The 26236-nt window shown below is 43.4% G+C and overlaps 1 protein-coding gene across 5 annotated transcripts in view; it reads right to left on the reverse strand.

Moving 5' to 3' along the window:
* Window positions 1-26236, reverse strand: part of nme7 (NME/NM23 family member 7) — a 321021-nt gene that overhangs the window by 152506 nt on the left and 142279 nt on the right. For all 5 annotated transcript variants that reach the window (XM_068040700.1, XM_068040699.1, XM_068040698.1 and 2 more), the window contains exon 6: window positions 21637-21739. In XM_068040700.1, the coding sequence (XP_067896801.1) occupies window positions 21637-21739 (103 nt within the window). The remainder of the gene's footprint in view (window positions 1-21636; window positions 21740-26236) is intronic.

The following is a 26236-nucleotide window of genomic DNA, read 5'->3' on the forward strand; positions in this document are numbered from 1 at the left end:
TGTAGAAGCCTTCCAGGATGTTGATGCTGGTGAGCTTAGCGATGCTGATACCATCGAAGCGGCAGGTGATGAGGCCTTTTTTTGTTAGAGATAGGAATAGGAGTAGGTCATCCAGCCCCTTGAAGCTGAATCATGGCTAAGTGTACTTCCAGTCCATTATCCGCCTTTGTTCTATATCCCTTGATCCCACTAACTAACAAAAGTCTAACGATTTCAATCTTCAAAATTTCAACTAACTCAGCACCATAACCTTTTGGCAAACAATTTCCAGCTTTTCACTGCCTCTTTTGTAAAAAAGTGCTTCCTGATTTCAGTCCTAAATGACCTAGCTCAAATTTTATTATATCCTCTTGTTCCGGATTACCCAATCGGAGGAAATGGTTTTTCAGTATCTATCCTACTGAATCCCTCAATATTTTTAACACATCAATTAGATCATAACTCAACCTTCTAAGCTCAAGCAAATACAAGCCAAGTTTATGCAATCTGTCCTCAGAATTCAACCCTTTAAGCCCAGACATGAATTCTGATGAATCTGAGCAATATCCCTTCCAAGGCCAATACGTCTTTCCTGAGGTTTGGTGTCCAAAACTAAAGACAGTACTCCAGATGAGGTCTGACCAATGCTCTGTATAGCTGAAGCATCAGTTCCTTACTTTGAACTCTTTTGAGATAAAAGCTATTATTTCAATAGGCTATTTGAATACTTTTGTCCCTGTGCACTAGCTTTCAGTGATTCTTATACATGGGCATCTAAAATCCCTTTCCTCCTCCACAGTTCCTAGATCATAAGAAACAGAACACAAAAAATAGGAGTAGGCCATTCGGCCTCTTGAGCCTGCTCCGCCATTCAATAAGATCATGCCTCATATGACTGTGGCTTTAACTCCACTTTCCAGCTTACCCCCACCTGATAACCCTCGACTCCCCTGTAGATCAAAAATCCGTCTAACTCAGTCTTGAATATGTTCAATGACCCAGCCTCCACTGCTCTCTGGTGAAAAGAATTCCAAAGATTAACGACCATTTGAGAGAAGAAATTCCTCTCATCTTTGTCTTAAATGGCAGACCCCTTATTTTGAAACTGTGACCCTAATTCTAGATTCCCAGGGGAAACATTCTCTCAGTATCGATCCTGTCAAGCCCCCTCAGAATCTTACATGTTTCAATAAGATCACCTTTCATTCTTCCAAACTCCACTGAGTATAGGCCCAACCTGCTCAACCTTTCCTCATAAGACAACACTTTCATCCCAGGAATCAATCTAGTGAACCTTCTCTGAACTGCTTCCAATGCAAGTCAATCCCTCCTTAAGTAAGGAGACCAAAATGGTATACAGTACTCTAGATGCAGTCTCACCAATGCCCTGTGCAGGTGTAGCAAGCCTTCCCTACTTTTATAGCCCATCTCCCTTGCACTAAATGCCAACATTCTATTTTCCTTCCTGGTTACTTGCTGTACCTGCATGCTAACTTTTTTGTGATTCCTGAACAAGGACACCCAACTCCCTCTGTACTACAGCATTCTGTAGTCTCTATGTACATAATATTCTGCTTTTGTATTCTTCCTGCCAAAATGGACAACTTCATATTTTCCCACAATATATTCCATCTGTCAAATTTTTGCCAACTCACTCAACCTATCTATATCTCTGTGCAGACATTTTGCATCCTCCTCACAACTTGCTTTCCTGTCTATCTTTGCATCATTAGCAATTTTGACTCAATACACTCGGTCCCTTCATGCAAACCATTAATATAGATTGTAAATAGTTGAAGCTGCAACAGCGATCCCTGTGGCACTCCACTAGTTACAGTTTGTCAAGCTGAAAATGCTCCATTTATCCCAACTCTCTGTTTCCTGTTAGTTAGCCAATCCTCTATCCATGCTAATATATTACCCCCAACACCATCTTGTGCAATAACCTTTTATGTGGCACCTTATTGAATGCTTTTGGAAATCCAAATACACAACATCTACTGGTTCCCCTTTATCCACCCTGCTTGTTACATCCTCAAAGAACTCTAATAAATTTATCAAACACTATTTCCCTTTTATAAAACCATGCTGACTCATTGGATTGCATGATGATTTTCTAAATGTCCTGCTGTTACTTCCTTAATAATTGATTCCAACATTTTCCCAATGACAGATGTTAGACTAACCAGCGTATAGTTTCCTGCTTTCTGTCTCCCTCCTTTCTTGAATAGAGTTTTACATTTGCTGTTTTTCAATCAACTGGGACCTTTCCAGAATCTAAGAAATTTTGGAAGATTACAACCAATGCATCCACTATCTCTGCAGCCACTTCTTTTAGGACCTTAGGATGCAGGCCATCAAGTCCAAGGGACTTGTCAGCCTTCGGAAGCATTAGATTTCCTAGTACTTTTTCATCTAGTGATCGTAATTGTTTTAAGTTCCTCCCTCCCTTTAGCCTCTTGATTTTCTACTATTCTTGGGAGGCTTTTTGTATCTTCTCCTGTGAAGACAAATACAAAATACATGTTCAAAGTCTCTGTCATTTCTTTGTTTCCATGATTAATTCCCCGTCTCATCCTCTAAGGGACCAACACTTACTTTAGTTCCTCTTTTCCTTTTTATGTATTTATAGAAGCTTTTACTGTCTGTTTTTATATTTCTTGCTGGTTTACTCTCAAACTCTAATTTCTCCTTTTTTTAAGTCATCCTTTGCTGGTTTCTGAAATGTTTCCAATCTTCTGGTCTATCACTAATCTTTACAGCACTGTATGCCTTTTCTTTCAATTTGATACCATCCTTAACCTCCTTAGTTAATTACAGATGGTTCATCCTTCTCATAGTCTTTCTTTCTCAATGGAATATATCTTTGCTGAGAGTTATGAAATATCACTTTAAATGTCTGCTACTGCTTCTATACTGCCTTACCTTTTAGCTTATTTTCCCAGTCCACTTTAGTCCACTTTGTCTTCATATCCTTATAATTGCCCTTATTTAAGTTTAAGACAGTAGTTTCAGTTCCAAATTTCTCACCCTCAAACTGAATGTGAAATTCTATCATGTTATGATCACTCTTGTCTAGAGTTCATTAATTAATCCCATCTCATTACACATTACCAGGTCCAAAATAGCCTGTTCCCTGGTTGGTTCCAGAATGTATTGTTCTAAGAAACTGTCCCGAATGCGCTCTATGAACTCATCCTCTAGGCTACCTTTGCCAATTTGATTCGTCCAATCTATATGAAGATTAAAATCTCCCACTATTATTACAGTACCTTTCTCCAAGCCTCCATTATTTCTTGATTTATACTTTGTCTTAGAGTGTAACTACTGTTAGAGGCCTATAAACAATTCCCACCAGTAACTTCTTTCCTTTGCTAGTACTTATTATTTTTATTCTTTCACAGGGTGTGGGTGTCACTGAGAATGACTATGGGCTTGCTTGCCCCACTCGAGGGATATGGGGTTACTCTCCCTTTGGATACAAAATTCTGATAACCTTCAGGAATCTTATTAGATTTTTCTCCACCCACAGCAGTATTTTTTCTGGGTCTTACTATTGCTGCAGTTAAAGCTCAGCCTGCTCTGCTGCACTTTCCATCAGCGTCCCTTCTCCTGCACTGGTTCAATCAGTGTTGCATATGACAAAATTAATATTTCCTTTTGGGCATGTGTGATTTCCGTCACACTACCCTGCACTATTGCCTTGTCCTTTCTCTTTAACTTTCTAACTTTCCCCTGACTTGAACCCTCCCCACCCCCCACTATCTAGTTTAAAGCCCTCTCTACAGGCCTGGTTATTTATTTAGAGATACAGCACTGAAACAGGCCCTTCGGCCCACCGAGTCTGTGCCAACCAACAACCACCCATTTATACTAACCCTACAGTAATCCCATATTCCCTATCACTTCCCTATACTAGGGGCAATTTACAACGGCCAATTTACCTATCGCCTGCAAGTCTTTGGATGTGGGAGGAAACCGGAGCACCCGGCGAAAGCCCACGCAGACACAGGGAGAACTTGCAAAGTCCGCACAGGCAGTACCCAGAATTGAACCCGGGTCCCTGGAGCTGTGAGGCTGCGGTGCTAACCACTGCGCCACTGTGCCGCCCAAATGCGATTTTCCAGGACACTGGTCCCAGTGCAGTTCAGGTGAAGTCCATCCCAACAGTACAGCTCCCGCTTTCCCCAGTACTGGTGCCAGTGCCCCATGAATTGAAACCTATTTCTCCCACACCAATCTTTGAGCCACGCATTCAATTCTCTGATCTTATTTACCCAATGTCAATTTGCTTGTGGCTCAGGTAGTACTCCAAAGATTACCACCTTTGTGGTTCTGCTTTTTAATTCAGCTCCAGCTGCTCACACTCCTTCAGCAGGACCTCTTTCTTAGTCTTACCTATGTCGTTGGTACTTTAAAAATGACAATGAGGCTACGAGTCTCATTGTCATTCAATCTTTTGACCTTGAATTGTTGTCAGCCAGAATGCCTCGATAAATTCGCCAGGTACATCCAGGCGAGGACTTAGCGGATTCAGGAGTTGTCTTTTCTACCTACCTGCTGGATCTCTGTGTCTGCTTGTAGAATCCCCGCGATCAGACACCCCCTCCGAACCTCTCCACAATGCCTCACCACTATCATGCCACCTCCCCAACCACCGAGATCAATCCCTGTCCATGATCAACCAACCCCACAACCAGCACAGACCTCCCTGGTCCTGGAGCCTTCACTGACCAGTTTCCTGTCCATCAGGCTGGCTTCCAGGCAGGGAACCAAATGTTGACATCACACACACACACTGTGGAGTTTCTGATTTTGGCATTCCCCGTGTCTTTCTGACCACCAGCTCCCAGGTAAGTAAAATTCCAGGCCAACATTTCAATTCTGCTTCTGTTCTTTTTCTACCAGTACCTTTATGTCATTACGGATATATAATGCATACTGCCTAATTTGAATAATTATATCATTTGCATTTCTCTGAGCTCTTAATTCCCCCTTTGCTCATTTTAAATTAGTGGCTTTTTAAAGCACCAACAAAACTTCAAATTATTAGTAGTCAATTTTTTTTATACAACCTTCAATATCTGAGTAGGATCAGACAGTGAAAGATACATGCCAAGAAACTCAATAACACTAAAGTGTTCTGAGCCAGGAGTGTGCCACCCAGCATATTGTATAGGTGTCAATAGATGTATCCAGGGCCCACATCTGAACAGGTGTTAGGCCTTTTGCGTATACAATTAAGGGCCCCAACACTTATTTGATACCTCCTTTACCAAATTAGTCAGCCTTGAAAGCAACTGCGTAGGGGACAGATGCTTTCAGAAAAATTAATTCTACATATGGCCGAACAGACTATCCTTAAAATAAAATATACTTACCCAAAAGTGGAGCCAGGAAAGGGGGGAGGGGGGGTGGGGGGTGCAGTAGGTGCGTGGTCTGGTACTGCAACTAAAAAGGGTCAATTTGTGGTGGTTACAATGTTACTCCATGGTCCAGGACTACCTGTTGAGGGACACACTAAAGCTTGGGGCAGCCGCCACAAAGGCTCAATTGGGAAAGGCCACTGTGTAAGATCCTCCTGTCATAGCATACTGAGGCGCTGGAACCTGTGTAAAACCCCTTGAGCTGTATGCACCAAATATGTTTTTGTTATGTAATGCAAATGTACATTGCATATGAAATGGAATGGAAAGAGTTGTGAGGCAACTTAGGTTCTGTACCGAAGGAATCTGATTGCTCTTGTGCTTTCTGAAATGTCAAATTTGAATTGCTTTGAACTGTTTTGTAATGTATCTTTCTTTACAAATTTTTATGAATAAAGTATATTTTTGGAAAGAAAAAACATGTTACTCCATGCAATAACCGAGGCTGGTGCTTCTTCAGCATAGCAAATTAACAAATTTAAAAACTATTCAGTTCACATATTATTGTCTGTAATCCAATAAAGGAGGACTCAACTTTGAGGACACAAGGGTAGGAGAGCCTTGAAGGGCATAATCCACGCTAATGGAAGATGCCTGGTGAAAGGTCATCAACCTGAAAGGTTAACTCTGTTTCCCTCTCCATAGATGCTGCCTGACCTGCTGAGTTTTTCCAGATTTCTCTGTTTTTATTTCATGGAAGGTGGTAGCCTTGGCACTCAGTGCCACCTCATGCATATTTAGGAATACTTTTTCAAACTTGGGTTGCATTTCATATGACCATCTCAGTTATTCAAAACTTCTGATGTAAGCATCAAGCATCACTTCACATCATCACAGAATTTTTACAGCGCAGGAGGCCATTTGGCCCATGGTATCTGCACCAGCTCTCCGAATGAGCAATTCGCCTACCACCACTCTACCACCTTCTCCCCGTAACCCGGCACATTCTTCCTTTTCATATAACTGTCTAATTCCCTTTTGAATGCTTCAATTGAACCTTCCTCCACCACACTCTCAGGCAGTGCATTCCAGACCTTAACCACTCGCTGCGTGAAAAAGTTTTTCGTCAGGTCACTTTTGCTTCTTTCACTAATTACTTTAAATCTGTGCCCTCTTGTTCTCGATCCTTTCATGAGTGGGAGCGGTTTTGCTCTACCTACTCTGCCCAGACCCGTCATGATTTTGAATACCTCTATCAAATCACCTCTCAGCCTTCTCTTCTCCAAGGAAAACAGTCCCAACTTCTCCAATTTATCTTCATAACTGAAGTTTCTCATCCCTGGAACCATTCGCGAGAATCTTTTCTGCACCCTCCCTAATGTCTTCATTTCCTTCCTAAACTGTAGTGCCCAGAACTGGACACAGTACTCCAGCTGAAGCCAAACTAGTGTCTTATACAGTTCATCATAACTTCCTTGCTCTTGTACTCCATGCCCCTGTTAATAAAGCCCAAGATACTGGATGCTTTATTGACCTCGCTCTCAAGCTATCCTGCCACCTTCAATGACATAAGCACATATACACCCAGGTCCCTCTGCTCCTGCACTCCCTTTGGAATTGTACCATTTATTTTATATTGTCTCTCCATGTTCTTCCTACCAAAATGTATCACTTCACATTTCTCTGCATTGAACTTCATCTGCCACCTGTCTGCCCATTCCACCAACTTGTCTATGTCCTTTTGAAGTTCTAGACTATTCTCCTCACAGTTTACAATGCTTCCAAGTTTTGTATTATCTGCAAACTTTGAAATTGTGCCCTGTACACCAAGGTCTAAATCATTAATATATATCAGGAACAGCAAGGGTCACAACACTGACTCCCTGGGGAACTCCACCACAACCTTCCTCCAGCCCGAAAAACATCCATTAACCACTAACCTTTATTTTCTGCCACTAAGCCAATTCTTTATCCAAGTTACTACTGTCCCACCTATTCCATAAGCTATAACTTTGCGCACAAGTCTGTTGTGTGGCACTGTATCAAATGCCTTTTGGAAGTCCATGTACATCACATCAACTGCATTGTCCTCATTAACCCTCTCTGTTACCTCTTCAAAAAACTCCAGCAAGTTAGTTAAACATGATTTTCCCTTAAGAAATCCATGCTGGCTTTCTTTAATTAACCCTCATTTGTCCACGTGACAATTAATTTTGTCCCAAATTAATCTTTCTAGAAGTTTCCCCCTCACCGAAGGGGGAACAAGGATTTAACGTTTGCAATTCTCCAGTCCTCTGGCACCACTCCAGTGTCTATGGAAGACTGAAAAATTATGGCCAGTGCCTCCGTAATTTCCACTCACTTCCCTCAGTATCCTTGGATGCATCTCATCCGGTCCTGGTGCCTTATCTACTTTAAGTATAGACAGCCTATCCAACACCTCCTCCTCATCAATTTTAAACCCTTCTAGTGTCTGAATTACCTCCTCTTTCACCATTGCCTGGGTCGCATCTTCTTGATAAAGACCAATGGAAAGTATTCATTTAATACCTCAGCTATGCCCTCTGCCTCCATGTGCAAATCCCCTTGTTGGTCCCTAATCGGCCCCACTCATCCTTTTACCACCCTTTTACTATTCATATGTCTATCGAAAACCTTGGGATTCCCTTTTATGTTAGCTGCCAGTCTCTGTTCATATTCTCTCTTTGCTTCTCTTATTTGTTTTTTCACATCCCATCTGAACCTTCTATATTCAGCCTGGTTCTCAATAGCATTCTCTACCTGGCATCTGTCTTAAGCACACTTTTTCCTCTCATCTTAATCTTTATCTCTTTTGTCATCCAGGGAGCTCTTGATTTGTTTGCCCTACCTTTCCCCTTCGAGGGAATATACTTTGACTGTACCCGAACTCTCTCTTCTTTGAAGGTAGCCCATTGTTCAGATACCATTTTTCCTGCCAACCTTTGTCTCCTCCCCCAGTAGATTCAGGACAGAAACAAAAACATGGACTTGCAGCAATCTTCATTTTCCCGCTGTCTCTTAAAAGCAACAGGGCAGACATGCAGCAGTCGACGATGGCCACCTCTAGAGAGGCTTTAGGAAAATCCACCAGTAAGTTTCCACAATGTTGTGGCCCTCAAATTTCCAATTTTCTTCCACTGGATTCCCCAGTATGCTCAAAAACTGACTGCCAAACTGAGGAAATTTTAGCCAGCTCATTGGCGGTTTTCAGAGGTTGTTGGGGGATAGGCTCTAAGCCCTGGTCACCTTCAGGTGGCATTGGGATTTGCATCACTGCAGTTGTTCTGCGATTCAGAAGTAGCAGCAATGGTTAATGACGAGGAAGAGAATCTTGACCCATTGTGTGGAGTTCAGTAGAGCTCTCAGGGGAGTGGGAGGATGTACATGTCGGAGGGGTATATTATTCTTTTCATACTTTCCTCTCTGGTGACAAGAAAACCTTACATGCCAAATAAGAAATATTAATGTCATCATTTGGAACCTTACATTAGACTTGTAATGGGAAAAATCCTACAGTAACTTTTAAAAAAACTAGCAGCCAAGATGCCACTGCAATTTACATCTGAAATACCAGGAGACTAAACTGGAGACAAAAGTGTAACAAGAAGTCCAGCCAGGACAACGGCTTTCTCTAAATGATTGAATTACCTAAAATGGCTTCATTAGCACAGCAGTCAAGGCAATCCTCACATATTGACTTTGAAAGAGCAAATCCCCTCCAAGTGTAAATTGACATCCTAGGGCATGTGGAACCTTGAATTTCATTAGAAGGTTCCAGAAAAACCTGAAGCAACCATGTGACTGACTGTCCATCTCAAGGGAGTTGTTACACAGACAAAAGACAAGCAGTAACTGAGTGGGCAGCAGCAGAGAAGGCTGCAGGCCTCCCTTTTTCACTCTCTCTTTCCCCAGAAAACATCAAGTTTGAAAATCGTCTGCAACTGGGGAACCCCCCAAGCCTACAGACTGCTACAGCCAGCGACCAGGGGAAGAGAACCAACTGCAATTCTGCCTTCAAGAAAACCCGTAAAGCAGGCCAACCAAAGTGCACTTTGACCAGCGAGGACTTCAAGACTAAATTAAAAGCAAAATACTGCAGATGCTGGAAATCTGAAATAAAAACAAGAAATGCTAGAAATACTCAGCAGGTCTGGCAGCATCTATGGAGTGAGAAGCAGAGTTAACATTTCAGGTCAGTGACCGTTCATCAGAACTGGCAAATATTAGAAATGTAAAAGGTTTTAAGCAAGTAAAGCAGGGGTGGGGCAAGAGATAACAAAAGAGGTGTTGATAGGACAAGGTCACAGAGAATAACTGACCAGAAGGTCATGGAGCAAAGGCAAACGGTATGTTAATGGTGTGGTGAAAGACAAAGCATTAGTGCAGAGAGGGTGTTAATTAACAGAAAAATGAACAGCACTGGCCCCAAGCACAAACATGAAAAAAAAAACAGAGTAGGCACAGTTGAAACAAACTAAACAAACTAAAATAAAACATATAAAAAAAAAATAATTAAAACTAAAAAATAAAAGGGGGGGCCATCATGCTCTGACTTCAAGAATACAGCTTTAACCGAGGACTACCGGATCATCCACTTCACAATCTGTGTATTTAAGTTTCATTTATTCTGGACTTAAATCCAACCACTAAATCTATTTTTCCCTCTATAATCTATTTGTGTGTATGCGATTCTCGTGTGAATGTGTGTGTGAATATGTAGTGTATTTTTTAGTATTTTTAAGTCGGGTTAGAGTATTAAATATAATAAACTTACCTCTTTCTTGTTTAAACTCAAGAAAACCTGTCTGATTGGTTCTTTCACAATCACAGAAAAGGAAAAAGGTAAAACACTCACAGAAGTGGTAAGCACAGCCACTGTTTAAAAGGAATAAATCCTGTTGCTGTCAAATAAGAGGAAGGACAAGAGGGAACAATTGTGACCCCCTCCTCACTTAGCCATAACACTGGGCATGAAACAGTAAGGAAGCAGCATTTCAATTTCTATCCCGGTGGCATGCTTCATCCCTCAAACATCAACATTGCTAGTGGTCTAATGGGAGAGCAAGTCAGCAGCTCAATGAGGGAAGGAGGCACTGCATCAGTTGGCAGAATCTTAAGTGGTGAGTGCACTTCAACAGCACTCAGCTTTCACTGTGGGACTCCCATTTTGCATCATGGCAGGAGCATAAGATGTAGGTTAAGTGAGCAGGTCAACAGACAGGATTAATGTTTCAATCAGTAGTCCTGCCAACATCACTGAGGATTTCCCAGGTTTTTAGTGTGGGGATTAAACTGCTGAAAGCTGGTGGGTCAGTTGCTGTAGTATTAGATTATTTTTGCCAAATAGTGAGGAGGGCTTACTAGGAAGACTTGGGCTATGTTTGAGGTTTCCATCCTCCTTTTTACTCTAGATATTTTTCAGCTTCCATATTTCAGACTACACATATAGGTAAGCTGTGCCTTCCTACATCTTGGAGTGTTTTCACTTCTTCAGATATTTAGGTAAATTTGCTCGGTGCCCAGGAAAAGAATAGAAACCTTTTCCAGTTTACTTCAGCTACTAGTTTTATCACTTGTCTTCCCTGATCTTCCTGGTCTTTGGGAGGGAACAGAAAAGTTTTAGCTACCCAAACTTACTAAACAGTAAAAGAACATATGAGTAGTAGCAGTAACATTTTATTTTACAGTAATTAAAACATTGTATGTTTTCAAGAAGAGGTTAGATATAGCTCTTGGGTCTAAAGGGATCAAAGGGTATGGGGCGAAAGTGGGAACAGGTTACTGAGTTGGATGATCAGCCATGATCATAATGAATGGCAGAGCAGGCTCGAAGGGCCTGCTCCTATTTTCTATCTATATCTATTAAGCTTAGCAAGCATGTGTAGCAGAAAAGCAGTTTGCAACTGTTATGCTAAAATCCAATACAAGTTAATTGCTTACATAGCTGTTTATTCCCCTTTTTTACACCATTCACAGATGCTAAATGACCTATCTCTCCTAAAATGCTTCAGGCTTAATGATTTGATAAATAGATTCAAAAGTAATCAGGATCAAGCAGAATTTAAATCAATTATAGTCAAAAAATTAATATTTGAACAAATCACAAGGACGAGACTGAACTGGATCCATCCTCTGAATACTGTCTTGAGACAAACTGACTTAATTGTTGAAATAAATATAACAAAATGAGGTACAATATTCTTCTGAGTGAAACAGGTTCCTAACCTCTTGCAGCAGTAGGCCACTCAGCCCTTTGAGCCTGTTCTGCCCTTCAATGAGATCATGGCTGATCAGTATCCTAGATCCATGCATCTGACTTGGCCTCATATTCCTTAATACACTTAGCAAACAAAAATCTGTCAATAACAGATTTAAAATATTAAATATCAAAATTAAAAAGTGGGTAGCTGGTGAGCCTTATCTTTTATTTTTAAATAAGGTTCAAGTAATTTTTATTAAATAATTTTTATTTTTTAATGATTTTTAAAGAAGATTTATAACTATTGGCGAGTTTATTACTACAATTGATAACATTTTAGTATTGGTAGGGTAGATTAGTTTTGGTAAACTTTAGTATTTGGAGTAGTAAGGTTATTATTGCTATTGGTGAGGGTTATTACTATTAGTAGCATTATTAGTATTAGAAGCAGCAGGATTTATTAGTAGCAGGATTTAGTTGTAGTACCAAGGTTACTGTCTAAAGATAAAGGAATGGCAAAGCTGCTCCAACCTCTGCAATGCACATCCTGGGCTATGTGGAAACTCCAGGGCACATAACCATATATGCAGGAAGTGTCGTCAGTTGCAGCAGCTTGAGCTCCAGGTTTCAGAACTTGAGCAGCAGCTGGTAATACTGCGGTGCATTAGTGAGAATGAGAGCTTCATGGATAGCACATTTATAGATGTGGTCACCCCGCAGTTTAAGAGTAAGCGGGGAGAAAGGGAATGGGTGATTGGCAGACAGTCAAGAAGAAACAGGCAAGTAGTGCAGGAGACCCCTGAGTGCTTCTCATTCTCCAACAGGTATTCAGTACTAAATACTGAGGAAAGTGATGGTTCATCTGGGGAGTGCAGCCAAAGCCAAGACCATGGCACCACGGGTGGCTCAGCTGCAGAGGGGGGCACAAGGAAGACTGGAACAGCGATAGTGATAAGAGATTCAATAGTTAGGGGAACAGATAGGCATTTCTGTGGCCACAGATGTGAATCCAGGATGGTGTATTGCTTCCCTGGTGCCAAGTTCAAGGATGTCACTGAGCGGCTGCAGAGCATCCCGAGTGGAGAGGGTGAACAGTCAGCAGTCGTGGTCCACATTGGTACCAACGACATAGGTCGAAAGAGGGATGTGGTGCTGCAGAAGGTTTACTGAGCTCGCAAGCAGGACCTCAAGTAGTAATCTCTGGATTACTCCCAGTGCCACACGCAAGTGAGTACAGGAATAGAAGTATAAGACAGATGAATGTGTGGCTGGAAAGTTGGTGCAGAAGGAAGGGCTTTAGGTTCTTGGGACATTGGGACTGACTTTGGGGGAGATGGGACCTGTACAGGCCAGATGAATTGCACCTGAGCAGTGCCGAGACTGCGTTCCTTGCGGGATATTTTGCTAGTGCTGTTGGGGAATGTTTAAAATGAGTTTGGCAGGGGGATGGGGACCTGAAGGTAGACTCAATTGGGACAAAATCAGAAATTAAAATGGAAGGCATAAAATTAGTGGATGAGTCTGGAAGGCAGAGGAAACAAAGGTTGGAAAATAAAAGACTTTGCCAGTACTCGAAGGTGCTTACTTCAATGCAAGGAGTATAGCAACTAAAGCAGATGAGCTGAGGGCACACATAGACACATGGCAGTATGATATCATAGCTTTTACAGAAAAATGACTTAAGGAGAGACAGGAATGGCAGCTCAACGTTTCTGGCTACAGGGTTTTCAGACGCGATAGAGAAGGGGATAAGAAAAGAGGTGGGGTGGAAATTTTGGTCAAAGAAACAATTACAGTTGTGAGGAGGGATGATGTATTGGAAGGTTCATCAGATGAGGTCATATGGATCTAGCTAAGGAACAAATAAGGGGTGATCACACTGCTGGGAGTGTACTTTCGACCCCCAAACTGTCAGAGGGAAATACAAGAGCAGATATGCAGGCAAATCTGAGAAGTGCAAAAAAAAATAGGGCAGTAATAGTAGGGGATTTTAACTACCCCAATGTTAACTGAGATAGTTTTAGTGTGAAAGAAATAGAGAGAGCACAATTCTTGAGGTGCATCCAGGAGAACATTTTTGGCCAGTATGTAGCAAGTCCAACAAGACAGGGCGCAGTTTTAGACTTAGTTTTGGGAAATGAAGCTGGGCAGGTGGAAGGAGTGGCAGTGGGAGAGCATTTTGATGGTAGTGATAATAATTCAGCCAGTTTTAACATAATTATGGAAAAGGACAAGGATTGAACAAGAGTTAGAGTTCTCTATTGGACAAGGCCAATTTTACTAAGCTGAGGAGTGATTTAGCGAAAGTGGACTGGAAACAGCTACTTAAAGGTAAATCAGTGTCAGTGCAGTGGGAGGCATTCAAAGAAGAGATTCAAGAGGTTCAACGTAAACATGTTCCCACAAAGTGAAAAGGTGGGACAGCCAAATCTAGAGCCCCATGGATGTCAAGGAGCCTGCAGGGTAAGATAAGGCAGAAAAGTAAAGCTTATATCCGTCTAACCTCAGCAGTGGGTAAATTATTGGAATCAATTCTGAGAGACAGGATAAACTGTCACTTAGAAGGGCACAAATTAATCAAGGATAGTCAGCATGGATTTGTTAAGGGAAGATCTTGTCTGACTAACGTGTTTTTGCAACTGGACGGCTGTTTCCAGCGGCATTCCGCAGGGCTCAGTACTAGATCCCCTGCTTTTTGTGGTTATCTTCTTCTTTGGCCTCCTTGTCTCGAGAGACAATGGGTAAGCGCCTGCAGGTGGTCAGTGGTTTGTGGAACAGCACCTGGAGTGGCTATAAAGGCCAATACTAGAGTGACAGACTCTTCCACAGGTGCTGCAGATAAAATTGGTTGTCGGGGCTGTTTCGCAGTTGGCTCGCCCCTTGCGCTTCTGTCTTTTTTCCTGCCAGGCATTCTGCAGGACTCAGTACTAGATCCCCTGCTTTTTGTGGTTATATATTAATGATTTGGACGTAAATGTAGGGGGCAGGATCAAAATGTTTGCAGTCAACACAAAAATTGGCCGTGTGGTAGATAGCGAGGAGGTTCGCTCTCGGCTGCAAGAAGATATCGATGGACTGATCAGGTGGGCAGAAAAGTGGCAAATGGAATTCAACCCGGAGAAGTGTGAGGTGATGCAAACAAGGCAAAGGAATACACAATTAATGGGAGAATACTGAGAAATGTAGAGGAAGTGAGGAACCTTGGAGTGAATGTGCACAGATCCCTGAAGGTAGTAGGGCAAGTTGATAAGGCAGTTAAGGCGGCATATGGAATCCTTTTCTTTATTAGCCGAGATATAGAATACAATAGCAGGGAGGTTATGCTGTAACTGTATAAATCATTGGTTAGGCCACAACTTGAGTACTGTGTACAGCTCTGATGCTCTGATCACCTCATTATAGAAAGCATGTAATTGCACTAGAGAGGGCAGAGAGGAGATGTACGAGGATGTTGCCGGGACTGGAAAAATGCAGCTATGAGGATAAATTGGATAGGCTGGGTTGTTCTGCTTAGGACAGAGAAGGCTGAGGGGAGATTTGATTGAAATGTACAAAATTGCGAGAGGCCTGGATAGAGTGGATGTGGAGGGCCTATTTACCTTAACAGAGAGATCAGTGACTAGGGGGCATAGATTTAAAGTAGAAAGATTAGAGAGGAGATGAATGAATATTTTTTCACCTAGAGGATGGGGGGAGGGGGGCAGGGTCTGGAACTCTCTGCCTGAAAGGGTAGTAGAGGCAGAAACCCTCAACCTATTTAAAAGGTGTCTGGATATGCACCTCAAGTGTTGTAACCTGCAGGGCTACGGACCAAATGCTGGAAGGTGGGATTAGGCTGGGTGGCTCGTTTTCCAGCCAGCGCAGACACGATGGTCCAAGTGGCCGCTTTCTGTGCCGTAAACTTTCTATTATTTCTATGATTCTTTGAAAATTATTAATTGATCTAGCATCTACTGATTTTTCTGCAACAACTCATTCTTGAGTGCAAGTCTTGGCTCCCAGGAACAAGAATGTGACTTTATAAACACATCTGGTAATGTAGCACTGCCTAGGGATTAAGTAGAAACTCTTGTATAATATCTTATGGAATTAGTTCCTTATATTCTCCCGGTCTTCATATTCTGAAGGAATAAATATTCTCTTTGTGTCTTGGGCTATAAACTATGAATCAGGTTCATTAAAAGTGATGGTTGAAGTCATCACAGCAGATTTCACATCACTGTGGAACTTTAAGTTGCATGTCCTCTGGCACAATAAGAGATGAGACACTTTACTCACTCTTGTAGTAATAAATGTGGATGAATGCCCAGAATATAGCTTATACGTGTGATTTTATCTACCAACATGGAGTGGATGATATTTGGTCCCTCTACAACCCCATTTTTGATCACAATATCAGCAGCCATAGCAGCCATTTTGGATCCAGAACCTATTAGCAGCAATGAATATATCATTACTGGTCTATATCTGAACTACATTTACTTGCCTTAGTTCATATCTCTTAACCCTTATCTAACAAAAATCTATCAATCTCCATTTTGAAATTTTCAATTGACCTAGCCTCAACATCTTTATTGGGAGAGATTATTCCAGAATTTTACTACCCTTTGCATGTAGAAGGGCTTCCTGATTATCACTCCTGAACACCCCAGCATTAATTTAAGTTTTACGCCCCCTTGCTCTGGATTTCCCCATCAGAGAAAGTCGTTTCTCTCTATCTACTCTACAAACTCAACCATTTGGAATACCTCGCAAGCCGAATCTATGCAACCTGTCTTCAAAATGTAATCCCTTTAGTCCCAGTATCATTCTGGTGAATCTGTGCTGCATACCTTCCAAAGCCAATATAGCCTTTCAGAAGTGCAGTGGCCAGAACAATGCAGTACCCCAGATACAGTCCTACCAGAGCTTCTTACACTGTATCGTAACTTCCACTCCTTTGTATTCCAGCTCCCTTGAGATAAAGGCTAAAGTTCCAGTTGTCTTTTCACATATTTTTTGTATCTGTCCATTAGCTTATAGTGATTTTTGTACACGAATCCCTAAATCTCCACTCCTTCATAGTTCCTAGTTTCTCACTATTTAGGAAAAGAAAGCTATCAACATTTTTTGTATTTGAGAAATAATCGAGCGGAGACAAACAGAAACAGAAACATAAAATGAAAGCAAAATACTGAAGATGCTGGAAATCTGAAATAAAAACAAGAAATGCTGGGAATACTCAGCAGGTCTGGCAGCGTCTGTGGAGAGAGAAGCAGAGTTAACGTTTCAGGTCAGTTAACCTCAAACATTAACTCTGCTTCTCTCTCCACAGATGCTGCCAGATCTGCTGAGTATTTCCAGCCTTTCTTGTTTTTATTTCAGAAAAGGAAACACCCTGATTCAAGCACCTTTCTCTTTTTATTAGAACTTCAAAATATACATAAAAATTGGATTCTGAAATTTGCCCTAATATCTCATGTGATTTGGTGTCAAATTTGTTTTATAATGCTCTTGTGAAGTGCTTTGGGATGCTTTCCTGCTTAAAGGCCCTGTACAAATACAAGTTGTTGCCATCCATTTTCACAACTTTGGAGATGCAGAGGTGAGAGTGAATATACACATAAATACTTGCATCAGGAACACTCCTATTCCCACCGTGGATATATTTTTGTAAAATTAGACACATTTCCCCTCCAGTTAAAACAATTTGTGCACCGAAAATAGACAAATAAAATGGAGGCAAAGAAAATAAATTAACCCTTAACTTATACGGTCACCAATCCTTCACCTTGGCATTGAAAAAAAGTCAACTTTAGTCTTGGCTGGAAACTAATTATAATTTAGTTGTTTAATTCAAATTATCCCAATTCACATTTTCAACTGTGCTGTGGTGTTTACATTGCTCCTTTCAAGATGATTGACAATTAAATTTTTTAGTGCAAAAAGAACTTTGTTATCTTCTTCTTTGGCCTCCTTGTCTCGAGAGACAATGGGTAAGCGTCTAGAGGTGGTCAGTGGTTTGTGAAGCAGCGCCTGGAGTGGCTATAAAGGCCAATTCTAGAGTGACAGACTCTTCCACAGGTGCTGCAGATAAAATTGGTTGTCAGGGCTGTTACACAGTTGGCTCTCTCCTTGCGCTTCTGTCTTTTTTCCTGCCAACTGCTAAGTCTGTTCGACTTGCCACTCTTTAGCCCCGCCTTTATGGCTGCCCGCCAGCTCTGGCGATCATTGGCAAATGACTCCCACGACTTGTGGTCAATGTCATAGGACTTCATGTCGCGTTTGCAGATGTCTTTAAAGCGGAGACATGGACGGCTGTTGGGTTCGATACCAGTGACGAGCTCGCTGTACAATGCGTCCTTGGGGATCCTGCCATCTTCCATGCGGCTCACATGGCTAAGCCATCTCAAGCGCCGCTGGCTCAGTAGAGTGTATATGCTGGGGATGTTGGCCGCCTTGAGGTCTTCTGCGTTGGAGATACGGTCCTGCCACCTGATGCCAATGATTCTCCGGAGACAGCGAAGATGGAATGAGTTGAGACGTCGTTCTTGGCTGACATACGTTGTCCAGGCCTCGCTGCCGTAGATCAAGGTACTGAGGACACAGGCTTGAAACACTAGGACTTTTGTGTTCCGTGTCAGTGCGCCATTTTCCCACACCCTCTTGGCCAGTCTGGACATAGCAGCGGACGTCTTTCCCATGCACTTGTTGATTTCTGCATCGAAAAGACAGGTTACTGGTGATAGTTGAGCCTAGGTAGGTGAACTCTTGAACCACTTCCAGAGCGTGGTCGCCGATATTGATGGAAGGAGCATTTTTGACGTCCTGTCCCATGATGTTCGTCTTCTTGAGGCTGATGGTTAGGCCAAATTTGTTGCAGGCAGCCGCAATCCTGTCGATGAGTCTCTGCAGACACTCTTCAGTGTGAGATGTTAAAGCAGCATAGTCAGCAGAGGAATTCCCTGATGAGGACTTTCCGTTATTTGGATTCGCTCTTAGACGTGCACGGTTGGACAACCTGCCATCTGATCTTGTGTGGAGGAAAATTCCTTCTTCTGAAGACTTGAACGCACGTGAGAGCAGCAGGGAGAAGATCCCAAACGGTGTAGGTGCGAGAACAAAGCCGTTTCACGCCACTCAGGATAGGAAAGGGGTCTGATAAGGCGCCACTATGCTGAATTGTGCCTTTCGTATTGTCATGGAATGAGGTGATGATACTTCGTAGCTTTGGTGGACATCCGATCTTTGCTAGTAGTCTGAAGAGACCACATCTGCTGACGAGGTCAAAGGCTTTGCTGAGATCAATGAAAGCAACTTAGAGGGGCATCTGTTGTTCGCGGCATTTCTCCTGTAGCTGGCAAAGGGAGAACAGCATGTCAATGGTGAATCTCTCTGCTCAAAAGCCACAATGTGCCTCAGGGTAGACACGCTCAGCCAGCTTCTGGAGTCTGTTTAAAACGACTCAAGTGAAGACTTTCCCCACTATGCTGAACAGGGAGATTCCACGGTAGTTGTTGCAGTCACCACGGTCACCCTTGTTCTTCTAGACGGTGATGATATTGGCATCACATATGTCCTGTGGTACTGCTCTCTCATCCCAGCACAGGCAAAGCAGTTCATTGAGTGCTGAGAGTATAGCAGGCTTGGCACTCTTGATTATTTCAGGGGTATTGCAGTCCTTTCCAGGGGCTTTTCCACTGGCTAAAGAATCAATGGCATCACTGAGTTCCGATTTTGTTGGCTGTTCGTCCAGCTCATCCATGACTGGCAGAGACTGGACTGCACTGAGGGCGGTATCAGTGACAACATTTTCCCTGGAGTACAGTTCTAGCGGTCCATTTGCTTGCGTTGGTCAGTGATTGTGTCCCCTGATTTAGACTTGAGGGGGGGGGCGATCTTCTTGGTGGTAGGCCCAAAAGCTCTCTTAATGCCATCATACATTCCTCTGATGTTTCCGGTGTCAGAGGCTAGCTGAATACGACTGCATAGGTGTTGCCAGTAGTCATTTGTACAACTCCTGGCTGTTCTTTGTGCAGCACTTCTGGCGGCTTTAAGTGCTGCAGATGTTAACTCACTGGGGGCTTTCTTGTAGTTCAACTTTACAATGCGATTAGCGGCTATGAGAGGTTCCAGCTCTTCAAAGGGAGATTGAAACCAGTCTGCATTCTTCTTCTCAGCAATGACCAGCTTTGGAAAACCTGAGTCATAGATGACGTCTATGATGTGGGCCCACTTGGTCTCTGCATCCCCTGCAGGAGTGTTTTGAAGGGCTTTTTCAAGTGAATTTAGAAACTTATGTAACAGCTGTGGATAAGATATTCTGTTAGTGTTGATGCGCGGTCGGCCCTTCTGCTTGGAGTGATGTAGCTTCTTTGGTTTGAGTCTAACTTTTCTGCACACCAGGGAGTGGTCGGTGTCGCAGTCGGCACTGTGGAATCTGCATGTGATTTGGACACTGTTTATAGAGGCTCGCCTTGTGACAATGAGGTCCAGCTGGTGCCAGCATAATCTTGGGTGCCTCCATGAAACCTGGTGACAGGGTTTAGTATGAAAGAACGAGTTGGTGATGCAGAGGTTGTGATAGGTACACAACTCCAGCAATCTCTGTCCATTCATCCTTCCAATGCCATAGCGCCCAAGGCAGGAGGGCCACGAGTCATGGTCGACCCCAACCCTGGCATTAAAGTTCCACAGCAGGAACAAATGTTCGATATTAGGAATGCTACTAATGATATTATGGAGTAGCTCATAGAACTGGTCTTTAACTTCAGGTGGGGAGCAGAGTGTTGGAGCATAGATTCTGAGTGGGTGTACTGGACCAGAGGCGGTGAGCAGTCGGATGGACAGTATGCGTTCCAAGCCATTTGAAGGTGGCTCTATCATGCTGAGCAAAGAGCTTCGGATGGCGAAGCCCACTCCATACTGTCTTCGTTCTTCAGGATCCCTATCCTGCCAGTAGAAGGTGTAGTCTTGCTCTCTTAGAGATCCGCTCGTAGGCAGGCGTGTCTCCTGAAGTGCTGCAATGTCCACATTGAGTCTACCGAGTGCGTTGTTAATGATGGCGTCTTCCAAGAGTCGTTGATTTGTGGAAGGTCTTCCAACAGACCAGGACACGCAGTTTTGACGTTCCAGCTCGGTACCTTCTTTCCTTTTTTTGTCGTGCTGTTTGGTGCAGTGTTACTGTCCACTTGTCGGGCAATAACCCTGAGCTCCAAGCACCCATTGAAGCAGGTGGACTGTGGCGGGCCAGAACCTTACTGACCGGGGGCTGCCCAGTTTGAGGCGAGCGGTAGCTGTCCAGTGAGATGCGATGACCTCTCCCACCGACAAAGCCAACCCGTGGCGCCCAAACTCGACGCCAGTTGAACTGGACTTATAACCCCGTAACTGCTGCCTTCTATGTTGTTTTGGTCGCTGTGAGGCGACTATGGAGTGACCTCTCCATGGTGCATGCCTGGGCAGATTTATGGAGATTGTGAGTTGCCCAAGCGTCAAAACCCACCTCTCGGCCTTCCCAGTGGGGTCCAAAGGAGTGCAGAGCATGACGTTTGGCACCGGTATGGCTGCAGGAACTGCCGGAAACATGCCAGAGGTGACACATGACCGCCTTAGGGGTCTCGCTCCGGATTTTCTGTTAGCGTTTATTCCCTTAGCCTTGGTCTCTCCCGGGACGCCCACAGAGCAGTGGGGTTGTTAGGGCCCCTGCTCAAGGATAGGAGCTAACAAGTAAACTGTGCGATTTCATGGAGGGAGAGGGAAGGGCAGACGGGGTGCGAGGAGGAGGGGGTGCGAGGGGGAAGGGGGAAACTTTGTTATCACAAACAGTATATGATGTATGCATTTGGCTTTCCGTAATGAAAACTGGTGAAATCATGCTGCTTAACATTAAATGATCAAATAAGGTCCATAGGGTCTAAGGAAGTTTTGATAAATACACTACAAGACCTCTTGGAGGTAATTCTATGGAAACATGAGCAAGGAAACTAAAGGATTCTATGCATATGTGAATTCTAAAAAATGAAGTACATTGTTCATTTTCTTCAGATAAACAGGAATGCTTTTCTTCAATATGACAAATCTGAAGCTTACCTTCAGCAATAGCATGAGGTTTGATAATGCATAAGGTGCAATCAACACATTTTGCTGTATTTGATGGCCCTCTACCAGGCGATGGGAAAAAAATCTCTAGCTCCTATAAAAATAAAAATAGAAAATGAACTGAACAGATCAATCAATTTACTAATACAAAGAAACAAAACACTGGCAATGCTGGAAATCTGAACGAGAAACCAAGTTCCGATGAAAGGTCATCGACCTGAGACGATAACATAATTCTCTCCCCACAGATGCTGCAAGACCAGCTGAGCAGTCCCAACATTTTCTGTTTTTATTTCAGGTCAGTCAATTTATTCTATTTTCTATTATCCTGATTCTCTGGGTGGAATTTTGTGCTGGCGGAGGGGGACCCGACATCGGGGAAACCAATGCTGAGATCCGTGTATCGGCTCTTGGACGGAAGGCCCACTGAATGTAGTGCCAATCAGGCACTTATCTGGACAGCGGAGGGCCTTCCATACAATTTAGGAACCCGCTGCAGAAGTCCCGGCCTTTCAGAACTGCTGGCCAATCAGAGGCCGGTGGCTGCTGCTATAGCTGCAGTGATCAGACACCAAGTAGCGGCGCTGGAACCAGGCTCAAAGTCGGTCAGGGTGGGTCTCGCGGGGTGGAGATCGTGGGGGAGGGGAGGGAGTCAGCAGCAAGGGCATTGGGGTGACCCTCATCAGGGGCCTCCCCTTCCCGTGCCGGGTCCCTCGTTCAGGCACCAAGTGCCTTTGAATAAGGAGCCCCCCCCCCCACACCAGAGCCGGGAAGCAGCCTGCATAGTTTTTGATGCCATGCTTCCCGTGCAGCGACAGGGCTGCTCGCCACATGGGTAATTGCGGCTGTGGTGGGAATAGGCCCTTAATTAGGGGTTAATTACCAAGTTAAGAGCCTCAATTGGCAGCGTGGCAGGAAGGCCGTTCACAAGCCTTCCCGCCCTGGCCTAAATGTCAGCAGAGGCAGGATGGTGGCGAGGTCCCCCCACCACCAACTCAATCGATTTTATGCTCTCCCCACTTCCAAACCCACCTTGGGGGTGAGCATACAATTCCACCCTCTCTTTCTGCTTAGGAGGTTAACTGTACAAGCCTCAACACCACCCCAGCTGTGATCACCTAGTTTAGCACAGACTAAGTACTGAACCCTGAATCTTACAGTCTGTACATGTTACCGCCATAACAGACAATGTATTTACTTATAAAACAACAAATAATAATTTTAAAAATGAACTTGCAGATATGTAGCCTCATTATTCTGGACATCTCAGTGTTTTATAGCCCATGATTTTTTTTTGAAATGCAGTTGCTGTTCACACAAAGACATGTATTGCAAATCTGAAATTCAGGCAAGACAATTTTTGGGTACATTGAGGGAACAATCCATGTGCCCGAAAGATGAGGCCCAAGACACAACTGAGATTGGATCTCAGGCCTCATTGCCAACGAGCCAGGGAGCTACAGACAACAGGCAGCTCACTGGTGAAACAGGATGGAGGAGCAGGTCACAAATGGTGGCCAGCAGTGACCTACGTTCTGGAATGTGGGGTTGGGAAGTGAACACCTGCTCTTCCTGGCTTCACATTCAGGTAAGTGTATTTTAAAATCGTATTTGTTGGTTGCAGCAAAAGGGACCACCTATTAGGCTGTGTGTAGGCCTGGTTTTCCCGAGTGCAGCTAGCACCGACAGCCTCAAGGCAAAATAAACATGCAGTGGATGCCTTGAACAAGTGTTCCTGGAACCAAATAACAGTACAGCTCAGAAGGAGGCCATTCAGCCCACTGAATCTGCACTTTCAAAAAGCAATCTAGTTAGTCCCACAGCTCTTTCCCCATATCCATGAAATTTTTTGCTCAAATATTTATCCAATTCCCTTTTGAAGGCTACTATTGAATTTGTATCCACCATCCTATCAGCCAACGCATTCAAAATCCTAATCACTCGTTGCATAAAACAGGTTTTCTTCATGTTGCTTCTGGTTCTTTTTCCAATCACCTTAAACCTGTGCCCTCTCGTTATCAACCCTTTAACCACTGGAAACAGTTTCTCTTTAGTTCCTCTTTCTAATCCCTTTATGATTTTAAACATCTCTATCCATCTCACTATTATCCCACATCCCTGGAACCATTCTATCAAATCTCTTCAGTACCCCTTCCATAGCCTTCACGTCCTTCCTTGTGTGTTGCCCAGAAATGGAGATAATACTCCAGCTGGTGTCGAACTGGTGTTTTAGGATACAAGAACATAAGAACATAAGAAATAGGAGCAGGAGTAGGCCATTCAGCCCTTCGAACACGCTCTGCCATTCAATGAGATCATGGCTGATCATCTACTTCAACAGCATTTTCCTGCACAATCACTATATCCCTTGATGCTTTTAATATGTAGAAATCTACATCGATCTCAGTCTTGAACATTCCACAGCTCTCTGGGGTAGAGAATTCCAAAGATTCACCACAATCTGAGTGAAGAAATTCTTCCACATCTCAGGCCTAAATGCCCTGTATTCGGAGACTGTGTCTCCTGGTTCTGGACTCCTCAGCCAGGGGAAACATCCTTCCTGCATTAACCCTGTCGATCCCTGTAAGAATTTTGTATGTTTGAATGAGATCACCTCTCATTCTTCTACACTCCAGAGAAGAAAGGCCCAGTCTACTTGATCATTCCTTATAGGACAACCCCTCCATCTCAGGAATTAGTTTGGAAATACATAGGTTCAGCATAACTTCCTGACTTTTCTTCTCTATATCAGGAGACAGCAAGCCTGAGACCAACAGATAAAGGCGGTGGCGTTTGTATGAGTGAGCGTGTTCAAAATAAAATCAGTGAGATGTCGCAGGAAAGTAGCTAAGTGATTGATTGGTGAGTATTTCCTATCTCTCTAAACTAGGGCATTCATTCAAACTACGAGCTGGGAAATTAAAAATTTAAATTGAGATAAGTATAACACGAAGTGAATTACTAGAGTATTAGCACAGCTGATCTAGAGGCATTAACTAAAATTAATAGTTTAAACAAGGTACTAACTAGAGTCTAAATGAGGGAATAACGAATTTTTACATCATGATGGGCAGCCTGTTGCTTGTAATTCCTGTCCATGTGGGAACCTTAGGACACTTCATGTATCTTGGTGGACCATGCGGATAGGAAGTATCTTCAGCTGCTTAAGCTTGAGTTCAGGATTTGTGAGCACGAGGCGCAGCTGGAGTCACTGCAGAGCATCAGGGAGGATGAGAGTTTCCTGGATCATACCTTCCAGGAGGTGGTCACCCCAATGACAATGGAAATTTGGAATAGTAGATGAGTGGCCAACCAGAAGAGTAGGAAGAGACAGGAAGTGCAGACGTCTTTGGGGCGTGTGCCACTCTCAAACCAATACTCAGCACCGGAGTCTGCTGGGAGTGATGACACTGTGAAGGAGTGCAGTCCAGACCGTGGCACCAACGGGTCTGCACAGGAGGGAAGAGTGAAAAGTAGAAATGCAGTCGTTATAGGAGATTCCATAGTTAGGGAGACAGAAAGGCGTTTCTATAACCGTCATTGTGAGTCCTGCATGGCATGTTGCCTCCTTGCTGCCAGGGTAAAGGAAATCACAGAGAGGGTGTAGGGGAAAGGGAGTGAGCCAGAAGTTGTGGTACATGTCAGTACCAGTGATATCGGAGGGGCAGGTATTGAGTTCCTACGGTCGGACTTTCAGGAGCGAGGGAGGAAGTTAAAAAGTAGGACCTCGATGGTAGTAATATGAATTACTCCCAGTGCCACGTGCTAGTGAGAGCAGAAATAGGAAGATAGGCAGGATTAATGCGTGGCTTCAGGCATGGCACAGTAGGAATGGCTTCAGATTCTTGGGGCATTGGAACCAGTTCCGGTGTAGGAGCGGGTTGCACCTCAACAGGACTGAGGAAGGTTTAAACTAAATTGGCAGGGGGATCGGCACCAGCATAGTTAAGTAGAAAAGAGGAATAAGGTGCATAAAGGAGTGAGAGTGTTCGATACTACTAGAGAAGATAGTACCATATTAGATGGAAGACTTAGATGGACTCTGAGGAATACAAGGACAGGTTTAGAATGCATGTATGTAAATGCACAAAGCGTGATGAATAAGGTTGGTGAGCCACAAGCCCAAAGAGCTGTATGGGAATACGATGTAGTGGCACTAACGGAAATATAGCTTTAAAATGGGGAGGACTGGGCGCTTAAATGCAAGGTGTTCAGAAAAGATAGGGGAGGGAAAAAGGGAGGTAGGGTGGCAGTACTGATTAGGGAAGACTTTGCACTGTTAGAAAGGGAGGATGTCCTTGAGGGGGCAAGGACAGAATACATTTGGTTAGAGTGTAGAAGCAATAATGAGATGATCAAGCTATGGAGATAGTCTATAGGCCTACAGTGATCAGAGAGGCAGAGAAGCAAATCTGTAGGGAAATTACAGAAATGAGCAAGAACTATAGAGTGGTGATACTGGGGGACTTTAATTACCCAATTATCAATTGGGATAATGTTGAGTAAAGACAAAGGAAGGGGAGGAATTCCCAAAATGTATTCAGAAGAACTTCCTTGACTAGTATGTTCTCAGTCTAACTAAGAAGCAGAC

This window comes from Heterodontus francisci, chromosome 10, assembly GCF_036365525.1.
Source record: "Heterodontus francisci isolate sHetFra1 chromosome 10, sHetFra1.hap1, whole genome shotgun sequence".
In the NCBI taxonomy this organism is placed as follows: Eukaryota; Metazoa; Chordata; class Chondrichthyes; order Heterodontiformes; family Heterodontidae; genus Heterodontus; species Heterodontus francisci.